General features: G+C 36.9%; 4 protein-coding genes across 4 annotated transcripts; 2 read left to right on the top strand and 2 right to left on the bottom strand.

Moving 5' to 3' along the window:
* The first annotated feature begins 698 nt into the window (after positions 1-698).
* Positions 699-5,406, top strand: WIN2 (HOPW1-1-interacting 2). The gene is made up of 9 exons (XM_011083712.3): positions 699-842; positions 1,295-1,629; positions 2,893-3,020; positions 3,674-3,772; positions 3,871-4,029; positions 4,126-4,212; positions 4,313-4,404; positions 4,658-4,732; positions 4,888-5,406. The coding sequence occupies exons 2-9, from the start codon at positions 1,547-1,549 to the stop codon at positions 5,044-5,046; spliced, it is 882 nt and encodes a 293-aa protein (XP_011082014.1). The 5' UTR covers positions 699-842; positions 1,295-1,546; the 3' UTR covers positions 5,047-5,406.
* Positions 5,407-5,843: 437 nt separating this feature from the next.
* Positions 5,844-7,728, bottom strand: LOC105164897 (ubiquitin-NEDD8-like protein RUB2). The gene is made up of 3 exons (XM_011083715.3): positions 7,377-7,728; positions 6,470-6,729; positions 5,844-6,094 (listed from the first exon to the last, which is right to left on the bottom strand). The coding sequence occupies exons 1-3, from the start codon at positions 7,467-7,469 to the stop codon at positions 5,983-5,985; spliced, it is 465 nt and encodes a 154-aa protein (XP_011082017.1). The 5' UTR covers positions 7,470-7,728; the 3' UTR covers positions 5,844-5,982.
* A 782-nt stretch (positions 7,729-8,510) lies between these two features.
* On the top strand, positions 8,511-10,197 carry FKBP13 (FK506-binding protein 13). Its single transcript, XM_011083716.3, has 5 exons — positions 8,511-8,917; positions 9,114-9,206; positions 9,547-9,607; positions 9,729-9,797; positions 9,899-10,197. Exons 1-5 carry the CDS (start codon positions 8,567-8,569, stop codon positions 9,961-9,963), a joined length of 639 nt encoding a protein of 212 aa, XP_011082018.1. The 5' UTR covers positions 8,511-8,566; the 3' UTR covers positions 9,964-10,197.
* A 1,713-nt stretch (positions 10,198-11,910) lies between these two features.
* Positions 11,911-13,442, bottom strand: LOC105164899 (zinc finger protein CONSTANS-LIKE 3). The gene is made up of 2 exons (XM_011083717.3): positions 12,548-13,442; positions 11,911-12,443 (listed from the first exon to the last, which is right to left on the bottom strand). Exons 1-2 carry the CDS (start codon positions 13,256-13,258, stop codon positions 12,135-12,137), a joined length of 1,020 nt encoding a protein of 339 aa, XP_011082019.1. The 5' UTR covers positions 13,259-13,442; the 3' UTR covers positions 11,911-12,134.
* Between the last annotated feature and the right edge of the window lie 4,173 nt (positions 13,443-17,615).

Genomic DNA, 17,615 nt, shown 5'->3' with positions numbered 1-17,615 from the left:
TTCCTCTCTCAATCTTGTATCACCCAAATCCTAATCTTAATGGTTCTGACATTTTGAAACTCTGTGTACAAAGTTGCAGGACCGGCATGAACACAGAATCCTTTTCAAATATGACTATGAGTCATTACCTTATTTTTAATGATTTCCATCGTACTTACATTCAATCTTACAAATCAACAAATATGCATTGGCATTTGCAGGTTAGGATTATTTATGAGTGAGAAATGAAATGATAGTTGAAAGTAGGAGTATTATTAGGTAGTTGAGGATAGACCCAATGCAAAATCTCCTGCTGCATGTTAGCCAAGTGTTTGGCTACCTCAATTGTCAGTTACACTTCATTTTTGTCTTTGACCAAGTCTCCCCCACCCCCACCCCCACCCCCCAATTTTTCGGCTGTGTGGGACCTCCTACCACCAGCAGCACAACTCATTTTGGCATGACCGAACCAACCCCAAAACAAGCGAAGAGAGCTTGAAGGGGAATGAAAAACCACGGCTACATAGAAAAGTATTATATATAGAGATATTTAGTGTTTTCTTTTTCCTTTTTTTTTTTTTTGGGTGGGGGAGGGTGGGGTGTGGGGGGGAAAAAGAAATGAGAAAGCAGGAAAAAAACTGGGGGAAATGAAAGAAGTTTGCCATTATTGATTTGATCAGCTTTGGGGTTGTAGATTATTTGGTTTGATTGAAGTAAACTACTACTCCAATAATTATGTTATTACAAACCTCTCCTCCCCCTATTCCTTTTCTTCATCTTGTCTTTTCTCCATTTTCTTTTCCTCTTTTAATTCTCTCTCCTTTCTCTCACATGGCTTTCTCTTCCCATACTCTTTCCTTCAGGTCCTCTCTCTCTAGGCTCTATTTTCTCTGTTCATCTGGATAAAAACATGTGCATATATCATTTTTCATGCTTTTTATTTCCTGAAAAAATGAAAACGCATCTCTTGAGTAAGTTTCTTGAATCGTATTGTGATCAAGATTGGATTTTTAAAGCCATTAGAGGGGAAAACATAGATAAAGGTTAATTCTTTTGTGATGGTTGGTGATGTTGATAACAATTCGCATGAACCCACAAACATACTTGACGACTTGGTATATTTTGTTGTATTTTAGTATGTAATAGGTTTTAGAGGTGGAGAAAGGAAGTGAGATGGTTGCTATTTTTCATTTTTACAGCTCATGTTTTATGTCTGCACATTCATATTAGATCTATTCTTGAAGATAGAGTTTGATCTGATTAATTTCTCTTTTGTTGTATTTCCTTTTCTTTTTTTTTTTTTTTGTTATCGCAGATTGGATTGAAAAGTATTGGATTCAAAAGATATTTCAGATGCTGTGATGGTGTGATCTTGTTGTTTCCGGTTTTAGACGCATCACTTTTGCAACAATAAGCTTTTTCCCATTTTGGGTTATTAGGATTTATTTACGGAAAAGTGTGGAGGAAGAAATAAGGTAATTTCTTCCATTAATTAGGGGAAAGTCAAAATATCGAGGCCAAAAAGAATTCAAATTAAGAACAAAACAACCTGAAGAAGATTGGCGACATGGGTTATCTGAACTCAGTGTTGTCACAATCTACAAGCCAAGTCCATGTCGACGATGCTCCGGTCAGCGGTGGTGGCCTTAGGTGATTCTCTTGCCCTGCCTAGTTTGCTGTATCGTTGTGTTTGAACATCTTGTTGTCTCTCTTTTCCTTTCTTGTTTGGTTGGTTATTTTGGTGGAAAATGTATGGAATTCCATTTTCCTTTCTGAATTGAAATCTTTGATTGTGTTGTTTTTTCCATTCAAAGATGTTTTAGTATTTAGCTACTGATGAGTTTACTGGATTTGCTTTGATTGTTATTTTTCTTATTAATTAACCAGATAAAATAGATAAGTGGAGAAGGAATGACATGGATGTTAAACCTGGATCTTTCATTTTCCTACTTCTTTTGCTTGGTTGTTTTGATGTCTAACCTGCAGATACGAATGCGTGTACCGTTTATTTAGTTTTTTGATATTAAACTTGTTCATGCTTTATCCAGAGTGTCTGTTTTTCCTCGGCTGCATGGTGATAATTTGTCTGTTGATCTTGATTCCTGTTATTCAGCCATGATTGGTTGGTGGCTATGTGGCTTAATTTTTCTGACATTTGTTATGCCCATTGTCAAGGGTTGTCTCATTGTTCTGGGATGACTGTATACACTGAGCTCAAGATAATAATTATTTTCAATGATTAAAGAACTTGTGGTGAAATGACAAATATTTGTACTGCATGTGCATTACATCCATGTACTGAATCTGATTGCTTAAGCACGAGAATGGAAGTCCCTACACGGACAATATTTGTCGTTTTGTGCGTCGACATCTTTATTATTTCTGTATCTGTGTGATGCAAGAAGCTTCCAGAGCTGCCTTTTGTCGCATCTGTTACACAATCATTCTTGTAACAACCCACTGTTTTCCATTTAGGAATTTCACATTTTACATCTGTGAACAAAGATCTGTTTTTTTTATTCATTGGATAAACGGTATCTATGGTTGCATATTGAGAAGAGAAGTTTTATGCAGAGCTGTTAACTGCATAGAGATTAATAACAATGATGTCCTGGTTAATATATCCAGTATGGCAACTCTTTGCTTTTTGCATTATTTTTTAGGTAAGTACTGTGTCTCTGATTTCATAAGCTCAAGAAACGGAGCCCTTAGCATGGCTTAGGTGCATAAAGTTCAAGTGTACTAAATTATATTCTTGTGTAATTTGATTGGATTACCTTAAACAGTGCTTAACGTAAAAGCTATCGTTTCGACGGTTGCCTTTTATGTAGATAACTATGGATGTTTATCAAGTTTTAAAAAATTGTTGAATGCGATTCAGTCTGACATCTAGTATGAATTACTTCCATGCAGTCAGAATGGAAAGTTCAGCTATGGATATGCAAGTTCTCCAGGTAAAAGGTCTTCAATGGAGGATTTCTATGAGACAAGGATTGATGGTGTAGATGGAGAGGTGGTTGGTCTCTTTGGAGTTTTTGATGGTAGCTCTTTCTCTCTCTCTCTCTCTCTACATATATATATATATGTGTGTGTGTGTGTCTCTGCCCGCGTGCGCGTGTGTGCACATGAAGTGCAAAAACCCATCTTTGCATCTGAGGCTTTCATGCAGGCTTGTGTGTGCACATGAAGTGCAAAAACCCGTTGTATCGTAACTGCATACAATGATGTGCTGTTGCAGCCAATCTGGTATTTCGGGGTCAGGATGAGGGGTTGGTTTGTTCAGATTAGATTTATCAATCCCCAAAGAATAAAGAAGAAAAGATATCTTTCTACTTGTAGCAGTATCTTGATGAACTTTACTTTCCCATTGGGGATACAGATTTATACATAAATAAGATGACTTCTCAAATCTTAACCAAAATAAGGCATAATATGGAAATGCAGTGAAAACCTCAGCTGATCGAATTCAATCATCCTTTCTTGTTCTCTCTAGGTTTGAACCATATAATTTATTGATGTTAAGTAATTTATGGAGATTTATGAAGATCCCCCCCCCCCCCAAGGTGTCAAAATTAAATATAACCTGTTTTCCGCATATTAAAAATGTTCTTAGTTTTCATGGTTCACATGGTATACAACAAATGGTAGATTCACGGCACATAATTTACTTACGTATCTGTCTTTGCTATTTCAGGTCACGGGGGAGCTCGAGCTGCAGAATATGTCAAACAAAACCTCTTCAGTAATCTCATCAGGCACCCAAAGTTTATTTCTGATACCAGATCAGCTATAGGTATGTCCTTGTGGTGTCTTACTTTGCTCCCTTTGCAGTCTCCAAGTTGCCCTTTAAACTTATTCTTTCCATTTTTAACCGTTTTGGTCCCTTTTCAGCTGATGCCTACAGTCACACTGACTCGGAATTCCTGAAATCCGAAAACAATCAGAACAGGGATGCTGGGTCTACCGCCTCCACTGCAATCCTTGTTGGCGATCGTCTGTTGGTGGCAAATGTCGGGGATTCTAGAGCTGTTATTTGCAGGGGTGGTAATGGTAAGATCTGAATTTCTTTCTTCGGTTAATTTGGTGGCTGAAGCATTATTTAGGATTTCAAATGTGTTGTCTCATGGTGAATGTCATATCTTGCAGCTATTGCTGTCTCTCGAGACCACAAACCTGACCAAACAGATGAAAGGCAACGAATTGAAGATGCTGGAGGTTTTGTGATGTGGGCAGGTATAGGCATTTGTGTGGTTCTTTCTACTTTTGTTATTTTCTAGCATCTTTCAGGAGGAATGGTTTCCTGGTTTTTATCTCATTTGGTTGTTCTCTATAGGAACTTGGAGAGTTGGAGGAGTGCTTGCTGTATCTCGTGCATTTGGTGACAGACTGTTGAAGCAGTATGTGGTTGCTGATCCTGAAATTCAGGTGCTCTTTATGGGTTTTTCGAGGAAGTGTTGTGCAATCATTGGAAATGATCAAATTATCTTAATCAGCTGAATGGAAAATGTATCAGCTGACCATCACAAAGTTGGCCTTAGCGGTTGGAACCTTTAAGATCTTGTCGCCTGTGTGCCATTAATAAGTAGTTTCTTTAGGTTTGATCCTTGATTTATAGTATGCCATTACATGTATAGAAAACCCTTTCACCAACGTAGTACTTTTTTCTTGTTAAATACAGGAGGAAAAAGTTGATGATACCCTCGAGTTTCTCATCCTTGCAAGCGACGGACTTTGGGATGTTGTGACAAATGAGGTGGGCACTAGTTTCAGTTACAGTTTTCTGATATTTCGTCGTCCTCTATGTTACACACATACTTGCCTTTCTGATATTTCGTCGTCCTCTATGTTAACACACATACTTGCCTCATTTCAAAACATTCGATTGTCACTTCATCTTCTCTTTTTCAGGAAGCTGTCGCTATGACTAAACCAATCGAAGACCCAGAAGAAGCTGCAAAAAGGCTGATGCAGGAAGCATACCAGCGAGGCAGTGGTGACAATATCACCATTGTGGTCGTCCGGTTTCTGACCACCCAAGTAGAATCCTCTCATAGTGGCTCTGTTTAAGAAGAATGCTGTCTCATTCTGATGCGTTAGTCTGTTTTTCTTCTTCATGGAGGGCTCAAACAGAACAGCAATGGAAAGTGTGCTTTACTAAACCGTAGAAACATATAGATCAGTCGCTGCTAAGATGTTTCATGGAAAGACTCGTTCCTTGGAACCAAACAATGTGTAACTTTAGCTTTCCAACTTATTGTGACAATTGTATCATGATTTCTGTGTGATGGTTTTTGTCTGGCGTCTGTTATTTAGCCATAATTGTTCAATGTTTGGACCTGGTGCTAGCTCTACGCCTTTAGCCGGAGAACAGTTTGAAATACTATTTAACTTTTTGTTCTCTGCTTATTAAATTCATGTTTGCTGTGACTACCAGCATGATCTAATGCACCAATGACTCTGCCTGTAGAGAATTTCAGTGTGCTGTGACTAGTAACATGATCTAATGCACCAATGAATCTGCATGTAGAGAATTTCAGTGTGCGGGCTTGCAATAGTTGTTCCTTCATCAAGAACAGCTCTTGCCTTATTTGATCCCATGTGCCTGATGAAAACAACCCTTCTCCCTTCTCATGGTGTAGAGGCTATGACCTCTAGTTTCAACATAGCACCAACCCGGCCACAGAAATATCAGAATTCTGTAGGGAGTGAAATTTGTAAGAGGGAGGAGACCCGTTCTTGGTGAAAGCAAAAAGCATACCCAGGGCCCTCAATTGGCATGGTAGTCAGCCCTGTGTACTGATTCAGTGAAACAGAAGGTTCTTTGAGGAATCAAAACAGCAACTGACTCATCAGAAGAACATAAATCAGGAGGAAGTATTTAGGACATCTAATGTCATGCCCAGAATTCATTCATAAGCTGGTCCTCAGCACAAATTTTCTGGTTTTCCATTGAGTACATCAAGTTCAAGTAGTTTATTGCAAATTTCAGGCATAAGTAGCTGTCTAAAGACAGCCGCCCCTCAGAGCGAGGACCAGGTGAAGAACAGAGCCACCCTCAATGTTGTAGTCTTTTGCAGTTTTGTCATCTGCAAGCTGCTTGCCAGCATAAATAAGCCTACAACAAAAATGTCAAAGTGTCAATGCATTGCTTTGAAATATCCCCATCTTGAAATTTTTGACTAAACTCTACAAACAGGAGAATACCACAAGATAATGATAAATCTTTTAGATGCAGAAAAATTCGAAAAACATGATTTTATCTGTTAGCAGACAATCCACTGGGGCAAAGACAGAGCTCAAGAATGATGATAAGATAAGGAAGACAAGTTAATCCAAATAGGCTTCCATCGAAAATGTAGAAAAATGGTAAAACATGGAATGTAAATATCAGATAACCAATGAAGGTAAAGAGGACCATTAGCATAGACTTTACTATAATCAAATTAGTAACTGAACTAATTGAAACATGAACAAGACGAGTACAACAAACCTTTGCTGCACCGGAGGAATACCCTCTTTCTCCTCAACCCTTTCCTTAATCCGGTCAATAGTGTCCGTCGGCTCAATATCAATTTCAATTTCCTTCCCTGTAAGGGTCTTAACCTTGATCATAGTACCTCCCCTGAGTCTCAGGACGAGGTGAAGTGTGGATTCTTTTTGGATATTGTAATCCGCCAGGGTTCTGCCATCTTCCAACTGTTTACCAGCAAATATTAGCCTCTGCTGGTCTGGAGGTATGCCTTCTTTGTCCTGAGTGCAGTAATCGCTGTATTAGTTGATAGTCAGAAAGATAACTGAGACTCAAAAGACAATCATCGAGTTGAATTATCCCATTCGGGCAAATCAAATTCTTCCAACTCAGGACACCTAATTTTTCTGCTAAAACAACTATTTGTAATCCTACAGAAAAAACTAATATCAGACACAATAGCTTTTATGAATACTTCTAATCAAATGGTAATAACAGTTCAAAGAGCGACTTATAATGAATAAATTTTAAAGACTGTATTCGCTCGATCGATGAGGAAATATGAGCAAAAGATGAATCCGAAACGAATTAAATTCTAGCGAATATTTCATCAACGAAACGAGTAGCAATAGCAACTGAATCACGGACTCTGAGTTTGTTTCCGTATAAAGATCATAGATCAACCATTTTAACGAATACATATAATAAAAAAAAAAAATTAGAAACCCTAGTTCCATCAAAACCTCAAATCAACGAGGGCGGAAAAACAATCCGAGACATAAAATCATTAACTCACACAACCAAAGTCAACAGTAACAACCAAGAAGAAATAAAAGAAAAAAATCATTAAAACAATCGACTCAAAACACGAAAACCCGAATCACTATTGCTTTCAATTTCAAACAGAATAATTCGCAAAAAATTGAACCTGAATCTTGGCCTTGACATTGTCGATGGTGTCACTGCTCTCAACCTCGAGCGTGATCGTCTTCCCGGTAAGGGTCTTGACGAAGATCTGCATCTTGTTTGAGTTAGGCTTGAATTTATGAATGTCGTTGAGCTGAATATAGTCAGCAAAACCGGAGATTCTTATGTGGCCTTACTATCTACGGCCCATAGATGGAAGAACAAGGGGTTATTTATAAAGAGGGGTTGTGATTTCTTGCAATGGTGCCATCGAATTACGGACCCAACAACTGTTCTCCAATTATGATCCACGAAATTAAGTCGGCTCCTCTTTCTACAGGTTTTTTGCCTCTTCTCTTTCTTCAACTTTTTCGAATCTTTTCCTTTGGTTTGGTAATAAATTAGGTCTTATCTTTGGGGAAATTCCTGGGGCCCCTAAAGCCGATGTTGATTTTGATTCATAATCAGTATTAATACGAGCATTTGACTCTAAAATATTTTAAAATCATTTGATATCATTAATTTTTTTCTTGATCTTGCACTTAAATTAATTTTAATGGTCTGAACCAGAGATTCTTAGTAAGCCTAACGTTAACTCTTTTTTTAAGATTCTAATATTTATTTGGATCAAATGGTCTTGAAAGTTATAGCGATTTGGAACCTGAATGATTTACCATAGACTTTTCCCTTGTATTTTCATGAATTATAGTATGATGTAGATTCTAGAAATATTTAGCAATTGCATATTCTTATATGGGAAATGGTGGGGAGTGTAGATGAAGAGGGATAAGAATATTTGAGGGGTGACTGTCCCAATCCCACAAACATATGGAAATATTAAGCTATGTGCTATTGGATGTAGAATTTAAGAATAAATTCCTTTTTCTTTCAATAATAATATATCCATATACTATTAATTTCACAATATTCGATACTTTCACATTTTACACACAGTTGCAGTTTTCCAACTTCTTTTCTTTTATTACAACGACATGATGAATTTAGATTTGAACCAATTCGAAGAGATAATGTCAATTTAATCAAATTTTGATGGTGTAGTTTTTCATCCTTATTGGGCTATATCCATCATGGGCCTGCCCAAGCCCAATGTTATGAGCCCACCTCTCTTCTTATTGATTACTCAGAGTCACAGCTTCTATCTTTGCTGACGCTTTATCTCATTCCAAGTTGGTGGCTGTTGGGAAGCTTGAAATGAACTCACTTCCATTTTCCATCCCCACATATAATCCCAATCCAAATACCACACCTCGATTGGGATCATTCACTGCAAAAAAGCGCCACACAGTTGAATCTGCTGCTGTCAACTTCAATGAAACCAAGTATTCTAAGACGATTGGGCCGGCTTCTCTAAGCAGAAGAGAAGCACTTGGTATCGGCGTCTGCTTCGGCTTCCTACAGCTTCTTAATCCGCAGCCGTATCCAGCGGCGGCGGAGACCGGCGCTACCCCTCCGTGTGACTACACAGCAGCTCCGTCTGGGCTCGCCTACTGTGATAAGGTCATCGGAAGCGGACCTGAGGCTGTGAAAGGGCAGCTTATTAAGGTAATCCCAATATTATCTTACTTAGATTGTTCTTCCTTGATGGCTGAAGCATTTTGTTCATGTAGATATGGGATTTTTACTTCAGTTCTGTCACTGATTAGTTAATTTAGGGTTAATTAATCTTTTTATACAGAATTATTAAAACAAAATAGAAATTGTGATCGTGTTCATTTATTTGGGTAATGTAAATTGGCAGGCACATTATGTGGGGAGATTGGAAAATGGAACTGTTTTTGACAGCAGCTACAATAGGGGAAAGCCTCTTGCTTTTCGCGTCGGTGTTGGTGAGGTAAATGTGTTTTTGATCGGATCTTTTATTTCAAATCGTTGTTGCATTTCGGATTATGCTTTTTATACATGAACGTCCTGTGTATAAACTTTAAACCCTATGTGTTTGATAAAATATGTTATACACATAACATCTATGTGAAGTATAATATAAAATGCAATGCTAATTTATAATAAAAAACTCGTACGGATTGTTTACACTCCCTGTTAGATTTTGCAGACAAATATAAACTTCATTCTTGCTAATCTTACTGTGATTAGAGTAATTCATATTTTTCGTAGAACAATCAACTATATCTTCCGGTATATTATTTGATGTAGAGCAATGTGCAATATTGCAGGTGATCAAAGGTTGGGATGAGGGAATTCTTGGTGGGGAAGGAATTCCGGCCATGCTTGCTGGTAAATACATTCATCCATCAATCTCTCTGCACCTAAAATAACTTAACTGTATGCGTATTTTCATCGAAAGTCTATGCAGTACTGGTACATAAATGTACCAAATTTGAATGATAATTTGTAGGCGGGAAACGTAAGCTGAGAATCCCTCCTGAACTTGGATACGGCATGAGAGGAGCAGGCTGCAGAGGAGGTAAATAAATAATTCATCAAACATTTCCAACTTCCACTGAGTAGAAGAAACTCAAAATTGCGCTAGATTTCTTGTTTATGCACATGAACTTGGTGATGCAGGGTCGTGCGTTATTCCACCCAATTCAGTCCTCTTGTTTGATGTGGAGTTCATCGGAAAGGCTTAGAAGAAACGTTTTGAGCCGGGAGCAAGAGCCACAGGCAATTTTGGACTTTTTCTTTTTAATTACAAAAAATTTGAATAGCTTCGACTCAAATGTTATTACCAATCTGGATCCAACCGTTATCTATTTAAATTGATGTAAGGGAAAAAGGTTGAAAGTAGAGCATGATTCAACAGACTACTTTTCATATCATACATCCAGTAATCTAAAGATCAAGGTCATGCCTGAATTTGAACATCTTATTTCTGCCATTATTATGTACAAACGCTATTCTTGGGATGAGTTTTGGTATGAATTTGATTAGAGGAACTTTGGTTAGCCAAAAGGTGTATGATAGTCGTACCATTTTTATTTTCTCAAAAAATTACGAAAAATTCACAAAGCCCGAAAATAAATAAATCGATATGCGTTGTTCAAATTCAAGGCAACAGTCAATTACGGGACTTATATAAGTTCTCCACAAAACCCCTACCGCATGTAGTTAGCAAAGAAGAAACATTTTTATATGATTGAACACCATAAACAATAGATGCTCAGGTTTTGATCGAAATACTTGGATAAAACTATTTAATTTGGAATTTGACAATCAGACGGCCGTGATCACTTCAACACTATTACTAGTTCTAATATCAATTGGACACTACTTCTCATGGCAATATCTTACAAGCCTGTGCCAACTTTTATCTATTCTATTTTTACAAGTAGTACTTCTCTTCAGCCTTTGTCTAAATTATAAATATTTATTTATTATTTAAAAAATTATACATATTTTTAATTACTCTTCTACAATAACTGTCACAAAAGAATATTTTTATTTTTTAAAATAATAAAAAAATATTTATAATTATAATAAATTTCAGAATAGCACATTCAAATTTAACCATTTCTTTATTTAAAATAAATTTGGATTTCTCTAAATTAAACTAGTTAGAAATAAATAAAAATAACTATAAAAACAAAAGTGGAGGCTTGATTTGATGTACGGTGGTGGGGGTGGGATGGGACCCATATATGCAACAAAATGTGGTTCACGGGTAACGGGAAATCCCAGCAGCCAATGAGCTTTCACAAATTGATACGCTGGGGCCCCAAACAATTATCCACACACCACGTCAGCTTTATTGAATTTCTATTATTATTAATACTATTATACATATGTGTGTGTAAATGGTACATTATATAGTCAAAGAAGGTAATTAGTGTGAGGCAGGTGCACATGGCACGGCATCAATCTCTGACAGTGACTGCAACCAATCAGAGAAAATTGAAGTCAGTTGAAAGCCAAAGCCATACGCCCAACTCATCTCTCTCATCAATATGCTTACTTTTTGACCTAATAATATTATATTCGCCCCGCATCCAAATCCAAACCTCCAAGTGCATGCATTTACCCTAAACTATACACATTTGATCAAATTAGCCATTTTACTTCACATGCCAAAGAAAATACTAATGGTTGATTATATCAAAATTCTTTCTCATTATAGATGTTAATTACATTAAAACTAGCCAATTTTCACGTATATTGCACCAAATTACATTGATTAACTAGTATGTAATTAATTGTGAATTCATGGATCCCTATTGCTTTGGTCGAGCTAGCACAATAGGTGATTTCACTCAGGAATTTAATGTAGTATGTAGGTAATCGTTTCACTCAGCTAATAATAATGAGTTTTGAGTGATATATTGAGCCCCAATGTCTCCTCTTTATCGATAGTAGAACACATATCGTAATGTTTATACTAAATCAGAGTGGACAATAACTCATGTAAATGGGACGTTAATCGAGTAGCAAAATGCATCAATGACAATAATTACTATATACGAAAAATGAAAATACATGAACTTATAACATGTTAAAACATAAATAGTAATCCACCCTCATGACAATAGATAGATTTCTTAAATCCAATCAAGCCACAAGCATTGCATGGCAGTCTGATGATCTTAATGGTCGGCTAACAGAAAATTTCTAGATAAACAAAACTTCATTACATTACACAAGCAGCTGGGAAATGGATAACTAGTAGTGATACAAGAACCAAAAACAGTGCAATATATACATGAGAGACATACATTAATTATCCATTGTCTTGTGTTACAACAACAACAACAACAAAAGTTAACAATTGAACTCCCAAAATTCAGTTCACAATAATTAATTCAGCTTATTAAAAAGATGGGACAACGCCGTATGAAGCATCGGGTGCGATGAGGGAATCAATCTCGAGCTCCGACCGCTTAGCAAACCTTCCTTTGATTCTTGGTCTGGTCTCTGCATACGCCTTCCGTGAGGCGTATCGAATGGTTTTCTCAAACTTTCTGTTCTTTCTTTTCTCTCTGTACCTTAACACCCTTGCTTCTCTGTCCATCCCGGAAACTGGGATCGGAACGGCGTCGGTCTTAGCGAGAGTGTCCGAAACGTCGGCCATGGCGTTGTGGTCCGGCACCACTCCGACATCGAGCGATGATGAGGATACCTGTTGCCATTTTTTTGCAAATTAATTAGTTCAGCACAGCTAACAAGAGAATCAATTAAGAAATATATGCAGAATATAAGGAGAATTGAAGAAGAAGAACTTACACTTTGGCTAATGGATTGCGTGGTGAAGTTATACATAAAAGGCTTGGTTCCCGGGTAATCCACTTCATAAGTCGGAAATCCATCAACAACAGGACCAGGGTACTGCCCAGATCCATATTCATTCTTGTTCTGCACCGGGACAACTCCATCGGAAGAATACTGCTTCTGCTCATTAATAACAACATGGTGGGGCTTCTGCTCCCCGGATATCAATTCAAGATCCAGGTACGGATCCATATCACTAAACAGATACTCAGCAGATTTGTATTCGGGGGACTCAGATTCCTCCTCCGATTTACTGTTCGGGTCGGGAAGCAGCCACGAAGCGGCCTCCGCTTCCTCCTCGGAGAATTCTTCAGCGGCGGAGGCGGATGGAGAGGATTTTGTGGCCGAAGCGGCGTCGTAGAAGGGTACGACAGGGAGACGCTCGTGGCGGCGAGCAAGAGGGTTAGCAGAGTGTATATCGCGGTCGCACGTGGCGCATAGAGCAGCTGCATCCGCCTTGCAGGTGACTGAGGCGGGGGCCTGCTCGCAGACCTCACACACCCAGACGCGGGCGTGGCGCGACGCCAGCTTGTTGGCTGCGTGGACTTTAGCGTCGCAGGCGAGGCAGAGGAAGGCGGAGTCAGCGCGGCAGAAAACCGTAGCCGACGCAGTTTTGCATGAGTCGCACAGCTTGGCGGTTAAGCTCCAGGTTTGATCACCCCCCATGTTCACGATCTCTCCCTTTCTTCCTCTATCACCTTTATCACTTCAGTTGGCCCTTTTTCACTTTTCTGTTTCTCTCTCTCTCTACTCCAAGAAGCTGCAGAGGGAAATCAAATGAAACGGGAACGATTCTCTCTCTACTTTTTCTTTTGCTTTTAATTTAAGACAGTGGTGAGTGTGTAAGAAAGTGTGCAGTATATGAATAAAACCCTAGGTTGAGAGAAGAAGGGGTAGAGGGGGATCTGGGAGATGGCCAATGAGAGGAGGACATATGGCTAAGTCTTAGCCAGATGAAATTCAGACAAAGGAGGTGGGGTCCAGGGAGAGACGTGAGAATTTACAACTTATTAACTGTGAGTGTGTGTGTGGGGTAAGGGAGTGTTTGCCTTTGGGTGTTATCTGCAAACAAACTGCATGTAAATGGAAGGGTTCATAATGGGTGGGGATTTGGAAATCCTGATGACTTATATTGGGTTTAATTGAAATTGAATTAATTATATAATAAATATAATATATATTCTATGTGATTAATTTATAATTTAAAAAATTAATTAATCACTTAATAAATATATTATACTTATTTTATAATTAACTTGATTTTACTAAATTTGTTATTGATAAGAATTTTTTCGGATTGGAGTGGGATGGGGTGTTTGTGCATTATGGGTTGAGAGTTGGGACAAGTTGGGCTTGTCCCAAATCTTTGATTGTCCCATTCCCATCTTTAGCTGGAAAAAAGGATGTCTTTGGAGTGTTAGGCCAGTAGTTTTATTTGATTTTCATAACTGTAATCGATTTCTTATTATGAATTTAAAATTTTCAATATTAGATTTTTTCATCGAATACTAGATTTTTATATCATTATAAAATTATAATCATGGAGTAGTAACAAATTTATATATATCCGTAAATTTAATCAAGAAATTTGAAAGAATTCTCCAAACTATTTGAATCATACAGTAAGAAACAAATTTCATTTTACTACACTAAATCTCGAAAGTTTGGTCTAACTTTAAAAGGTGTCGATATAACTTGTAATTTTACTAAAATAATGTCCTAGGACTGAATATACAAGTTAAACACTCCGGGTTTGGGTTCGATTGATATATTGGGTTAGGGTCGGGTATTTGGGTGGTGTGAGGATGGGGGTGACTCTTGTCTTGTGGGTGTGGTGGAGGCATCACAGAAAATCGGGTGGGCTATCGTTATAATTGACATTGATTTCACGGAGTGATGGTGATGGGATGAGCTACACTGACATTGTACTCATCATAATATTGCTGCTGCAGCTGAGAGCTGAGTATGAAAATAGAAAACTTGGTCCTAATTGCTTTGGCTTCATTTTCACTGCTTCATTGCAATTTCTATAACTTTGAATGTCTTGTCCACACTAAACCCACCTTTTTGTCATATATCCGCTCATTTTTTTCTTTTTTCTTTGATAAATATTATGAATTTGTTTTATATTGAGTTATTTTTTTAATTATTTTGAATGAAATCGAAACTGCAATTTAATTGTTGATATATTTATTATGATGGAACAAAAAAAGAGTAAAGAATAACACAAATAGTAGATCGATTATAGTGATCTGACCGAGCGTAAGGACAATCCTTCCTATTGGGTCATAAGGTGTCGCTCTTACTTTCCTATTTTCATAATAAAGAAAAAGAACAAAATAAAAGCTGACTCCAGTGTTTTTCCACTCGTTTGTGTAATTTGGATGCTAACGCTCGAACTTTGAGGAAAAATTTTATTTAAATCAAATTTGGTCAATAAAATCGGAATTAGAGAGAGGGGCGAGTGTGTATGAGTGAATGAAAAAAGAATCACATGCATCATGTGTAAGCCGTAGTGGATGTCTTGGGATGTTGCATCCTGTGAACATTGCTGTTGTTGTCAGACTCTTTTCTCTTGTGTAAAAGCTACACATATTGGATCTGTTTCAGAAGATGAGTGATTTGGCTTTGGCATGGTGGGAGCAAACCTCCAGCTGCACTCTTGATGGAATCCCAATTTTGAACTAACACATGACTAAGTGTGTTCACATAAGACTTTGTTCCTACAAGAATGCATTGCGACACAAAAGAATATGGACAAATGAAATTTATTAATTTAAATAAAAAAGCATGTTATAATCTACAAAGTGAAGTTATTATTTTATTATTTGCTCAGAATATTTGTTTAATGATTTAAAATTTATTCTTAGATGTAGGTATGTAATTTCTTTTGAATTTTGTGGAGCAAATTATGTCTCACCTTGAAAATTTTAGTATCAAGGCTTCGAGGATTTGATGCCATTGAATATGTGGAACCTTGTGCTAGCAGTCGTGGCAAACAGCTTTTAAACTGGAGTAATTTTGATTTGTTGTGTTCCGTGGGATGTGATGTTATATGAAATGACTTGTTCTGTAAAAACAAGCCCCCTTTTTATAGGCATAGCTAAACGGGCTTTTAGGTAGTTTGGGCTCACTTCTGTTGGGTTTGAATTTATACCATAGATATAATCTGTCCAAAATAAAAAAAGGAAATTTATATTTATCTGAAATTGATGCATCAAGATACAAATTCCAAATTTGATATGAATTTATTGGAAATTTATCATATAGAAAGCCCAATTTTATTATAAATGTTAATTTAAAACTCGATTACAAGCTAATCAATTTAACTTTTAAATGATAATTTTTACTCCTAAATTTGGTTGAGTTGGAGGAGATCTCTTATCAATAAAAAGTCTCCATCTAACTTTGGTGGTTTGGGAACGGAGATAGTGTAGGCAATAGATGGCCAGCCATTTTTATTTTTATTTTTATCAGTCAATAGCAACTGGATCGTTTGGGCCGAATTCCACTTCACAATGCTACTTGACTTGACTTGATTTCTTCATTAGCTCTGGGCCAATTAGCCCAACTATGTCTCGACTTTATTTATTTGTTTGATCTATTTTAACTACTCGGAAACTAACCCAAAATCATTATTGCCCTTTTCCCATTTTTAGGGCAAAAAACAAAACAAGGATTGAAGGATTTTCATAAAAATTGAAAGATTGATGAAAGACTAATCTACAAAACAGAGGGTAATGTGTGATGCTTAAGACAGTAAGAATTTATTGAAGAAATAAAAGGGAACACTCGAGATAATAAGAGAATAATAATAAAATATGATGATGAAGTGCAAAAAGTAAGCTAAAAAATAGCTTAGGAATCGAGACAACTTGAGAGCTAGAGTACGATAGAAGGTGTTATAGAAATGACAACACAAATATTTAATTTATAGGCGACAGTTGAGCAAGATCTGAGAAGTGATTGCAGTGAATCATACTGCGTTGGACAGTTACACATGTTAGCTGCTCAATAGAAAAATCGATTCATGATCTAAATTTATTTAGACAAAAATATGATATTTTGAATGAATCTTGCCTAAACGAAAATTTGTTACTTGCTGCATAAAGTGTTGAATTCAACTAGATTATTTGGAGTTGGTTGAAGATTTTTTAGTATGAAGTCTCCTAAAAGTGTCATAGCGACCTGTGTGACGTGTCGTCTCCATTGTATACCGGCTCATCCAGTTGGATTGGGCTCATTTTTTGGGCCTGTCAGGTTAATTAGAATAAGACAAGTTATGAATTTGATATTTTACTCATGAGCCAAAAAGGTCTGACTTGTTAAACTGTTCGGTGGGGCCTCACTTTCTTATTCTTTGTATTTGAGAAAAACGTATTTGAGAAGGCATCATCAAATTATATACACTATAACATCATAAATTTTAAATTAATATATTATGTCGAAATTCAATAGTAATTTATAGATAATCAACAATTACATTAAAAATGGATATATAACTATTATTAATATAAATAAAAATAAAATAATAATGAGAAAACCAGTAAACATTATGTTCACTGAACTAAAAAAGAGCAACTCATTTTGGTCTTATTTCAATTTTTATAATGTATTGATTGAATCGATATAATTTATTATTATTTTTAATCATATTGATATATTTATTAAATTAATATATTAATCAAAAAACTGTTTATTACAACGATGGTGGAGTAGGGGAATCTATATTTAAACTTTTTTTTTTTTTTTCTAATTTAGAATAAATGGTATGAATTGAAGAAGAATTGAGATGGCAAAAGGGAAGGAAATTAGAAAAGCCAATTGCAAAGGAGATTGAGAGTAACGAGGGAGCAGCCAAAAAGCACGGAAAAACAGGCGCAAATTTCTCGAGTGGCTGCATTGAATGAGAGAGCAGTAGGAGTAGGTGTATGTATACGGCCTCGGATCGCCGCAGTGCACCGCCTATCCACGCACGCGCCTGTGCTGTGTAGGCCTGGCTGGCTGATGTAGTGGATCACAC

Source organism: Sesamum indicum, linkage group LG6 (genome assembly GCF_026168435.1).
Source record: "Sesamum indicum cultivar Baizhima isolate 11 linkage group LG6, ASM2616843v1, whole genome shotgun sequence".
Taxonomy (NCBI): Eukaryota; Viridiplantae; Streptophyta; class Magnoliopsida; order Lamiales; family Pedaliaceae; genus Sesamum; species Sesamum indicum.
The sequence above is the reverse complement of the archived record's forward strand: the minus strand, read 5'-3'. Positions and strand labels throughout refer to the sequence as shown.

Bases quoted from the DNA above. Each gene is read 5' to 3' on its own strand.
- LOC105164897 (XM_011083715.3), bottom strand. From the start codon at position 7,469: ATGCAGATCTTCGTCAAGACCCTTACCGGGAAGACGATCACGCTCGAG. The intron at 6,730-7,376 runs GTTCAATTTTTT...TACTGCACTCAG, and splicing joins ATGTCAAGGCCAAGATTCAG to GACAAAGAAGGCATACCTCC. The intron at 6,095-6,469 runs GTTTGTTGTACT...TTTTTGTTGTAG, and splicing joins ATTCCTCCGGTGCAGCAAAG to GCTTATTTATGCTGGCAAGC.
- WIN2 (XM_011083712.3), top strand. From the start codon at position 1,547: ATGGGTTATCTGAACTCAGTGTTGTCACAATCTACAAGCCAAGTCCAT. The intron at 3,773-3,870 runs GTATGTCCTTGT...GTCCCTTTTCAG, and splicing joins TGATACCAGATCAGCTATAG to CTGATGCCTACAGTCACACT. The intron at 4,733-4,887 runs GTGGGCACTAGT...TCTCTTTTTCAG, and splicing joins GGGATGTTGTGACAAATGAG to GAAGCTGTCGCTATGACTAA.
- LOC105164899 (XM_011083717.3), bottom strand. From the start codon at position 13,258: ATGGGGGGTGATCAAACCTGGAGCTTAACCGCCAAGCTGTGCGACTCA. The intron at 12,444-12,547 runs GTAAGTTCTTCT...AAATGGCAACAG, and splicing joins CGCAATCCATTAGCCAAAGT to GTATCCTCATCATCGCTCGA.
- FKBP13 (XM_011083716.3), top strand. From the start codon at position 8,567: ATGAACTCACTTCCATTTTCCATCCCCACATATAATCCCAATCCAAAT. The intron at 9,207-9,546 runs GTAAATGTGTTT...GCAATATTGCAG, and splicing joins TTCGCGTCGGTGTTGGTGAG to GTGATCAAAGGTTGGGATGA. The intron at 9,798-9,898 runs GTAAATAAATAA...TTGGTGATGCAG, and splicing joins AGGAGCAGGCTGCAGAGGAG to GGTCGTGCGTTATTCCACCC.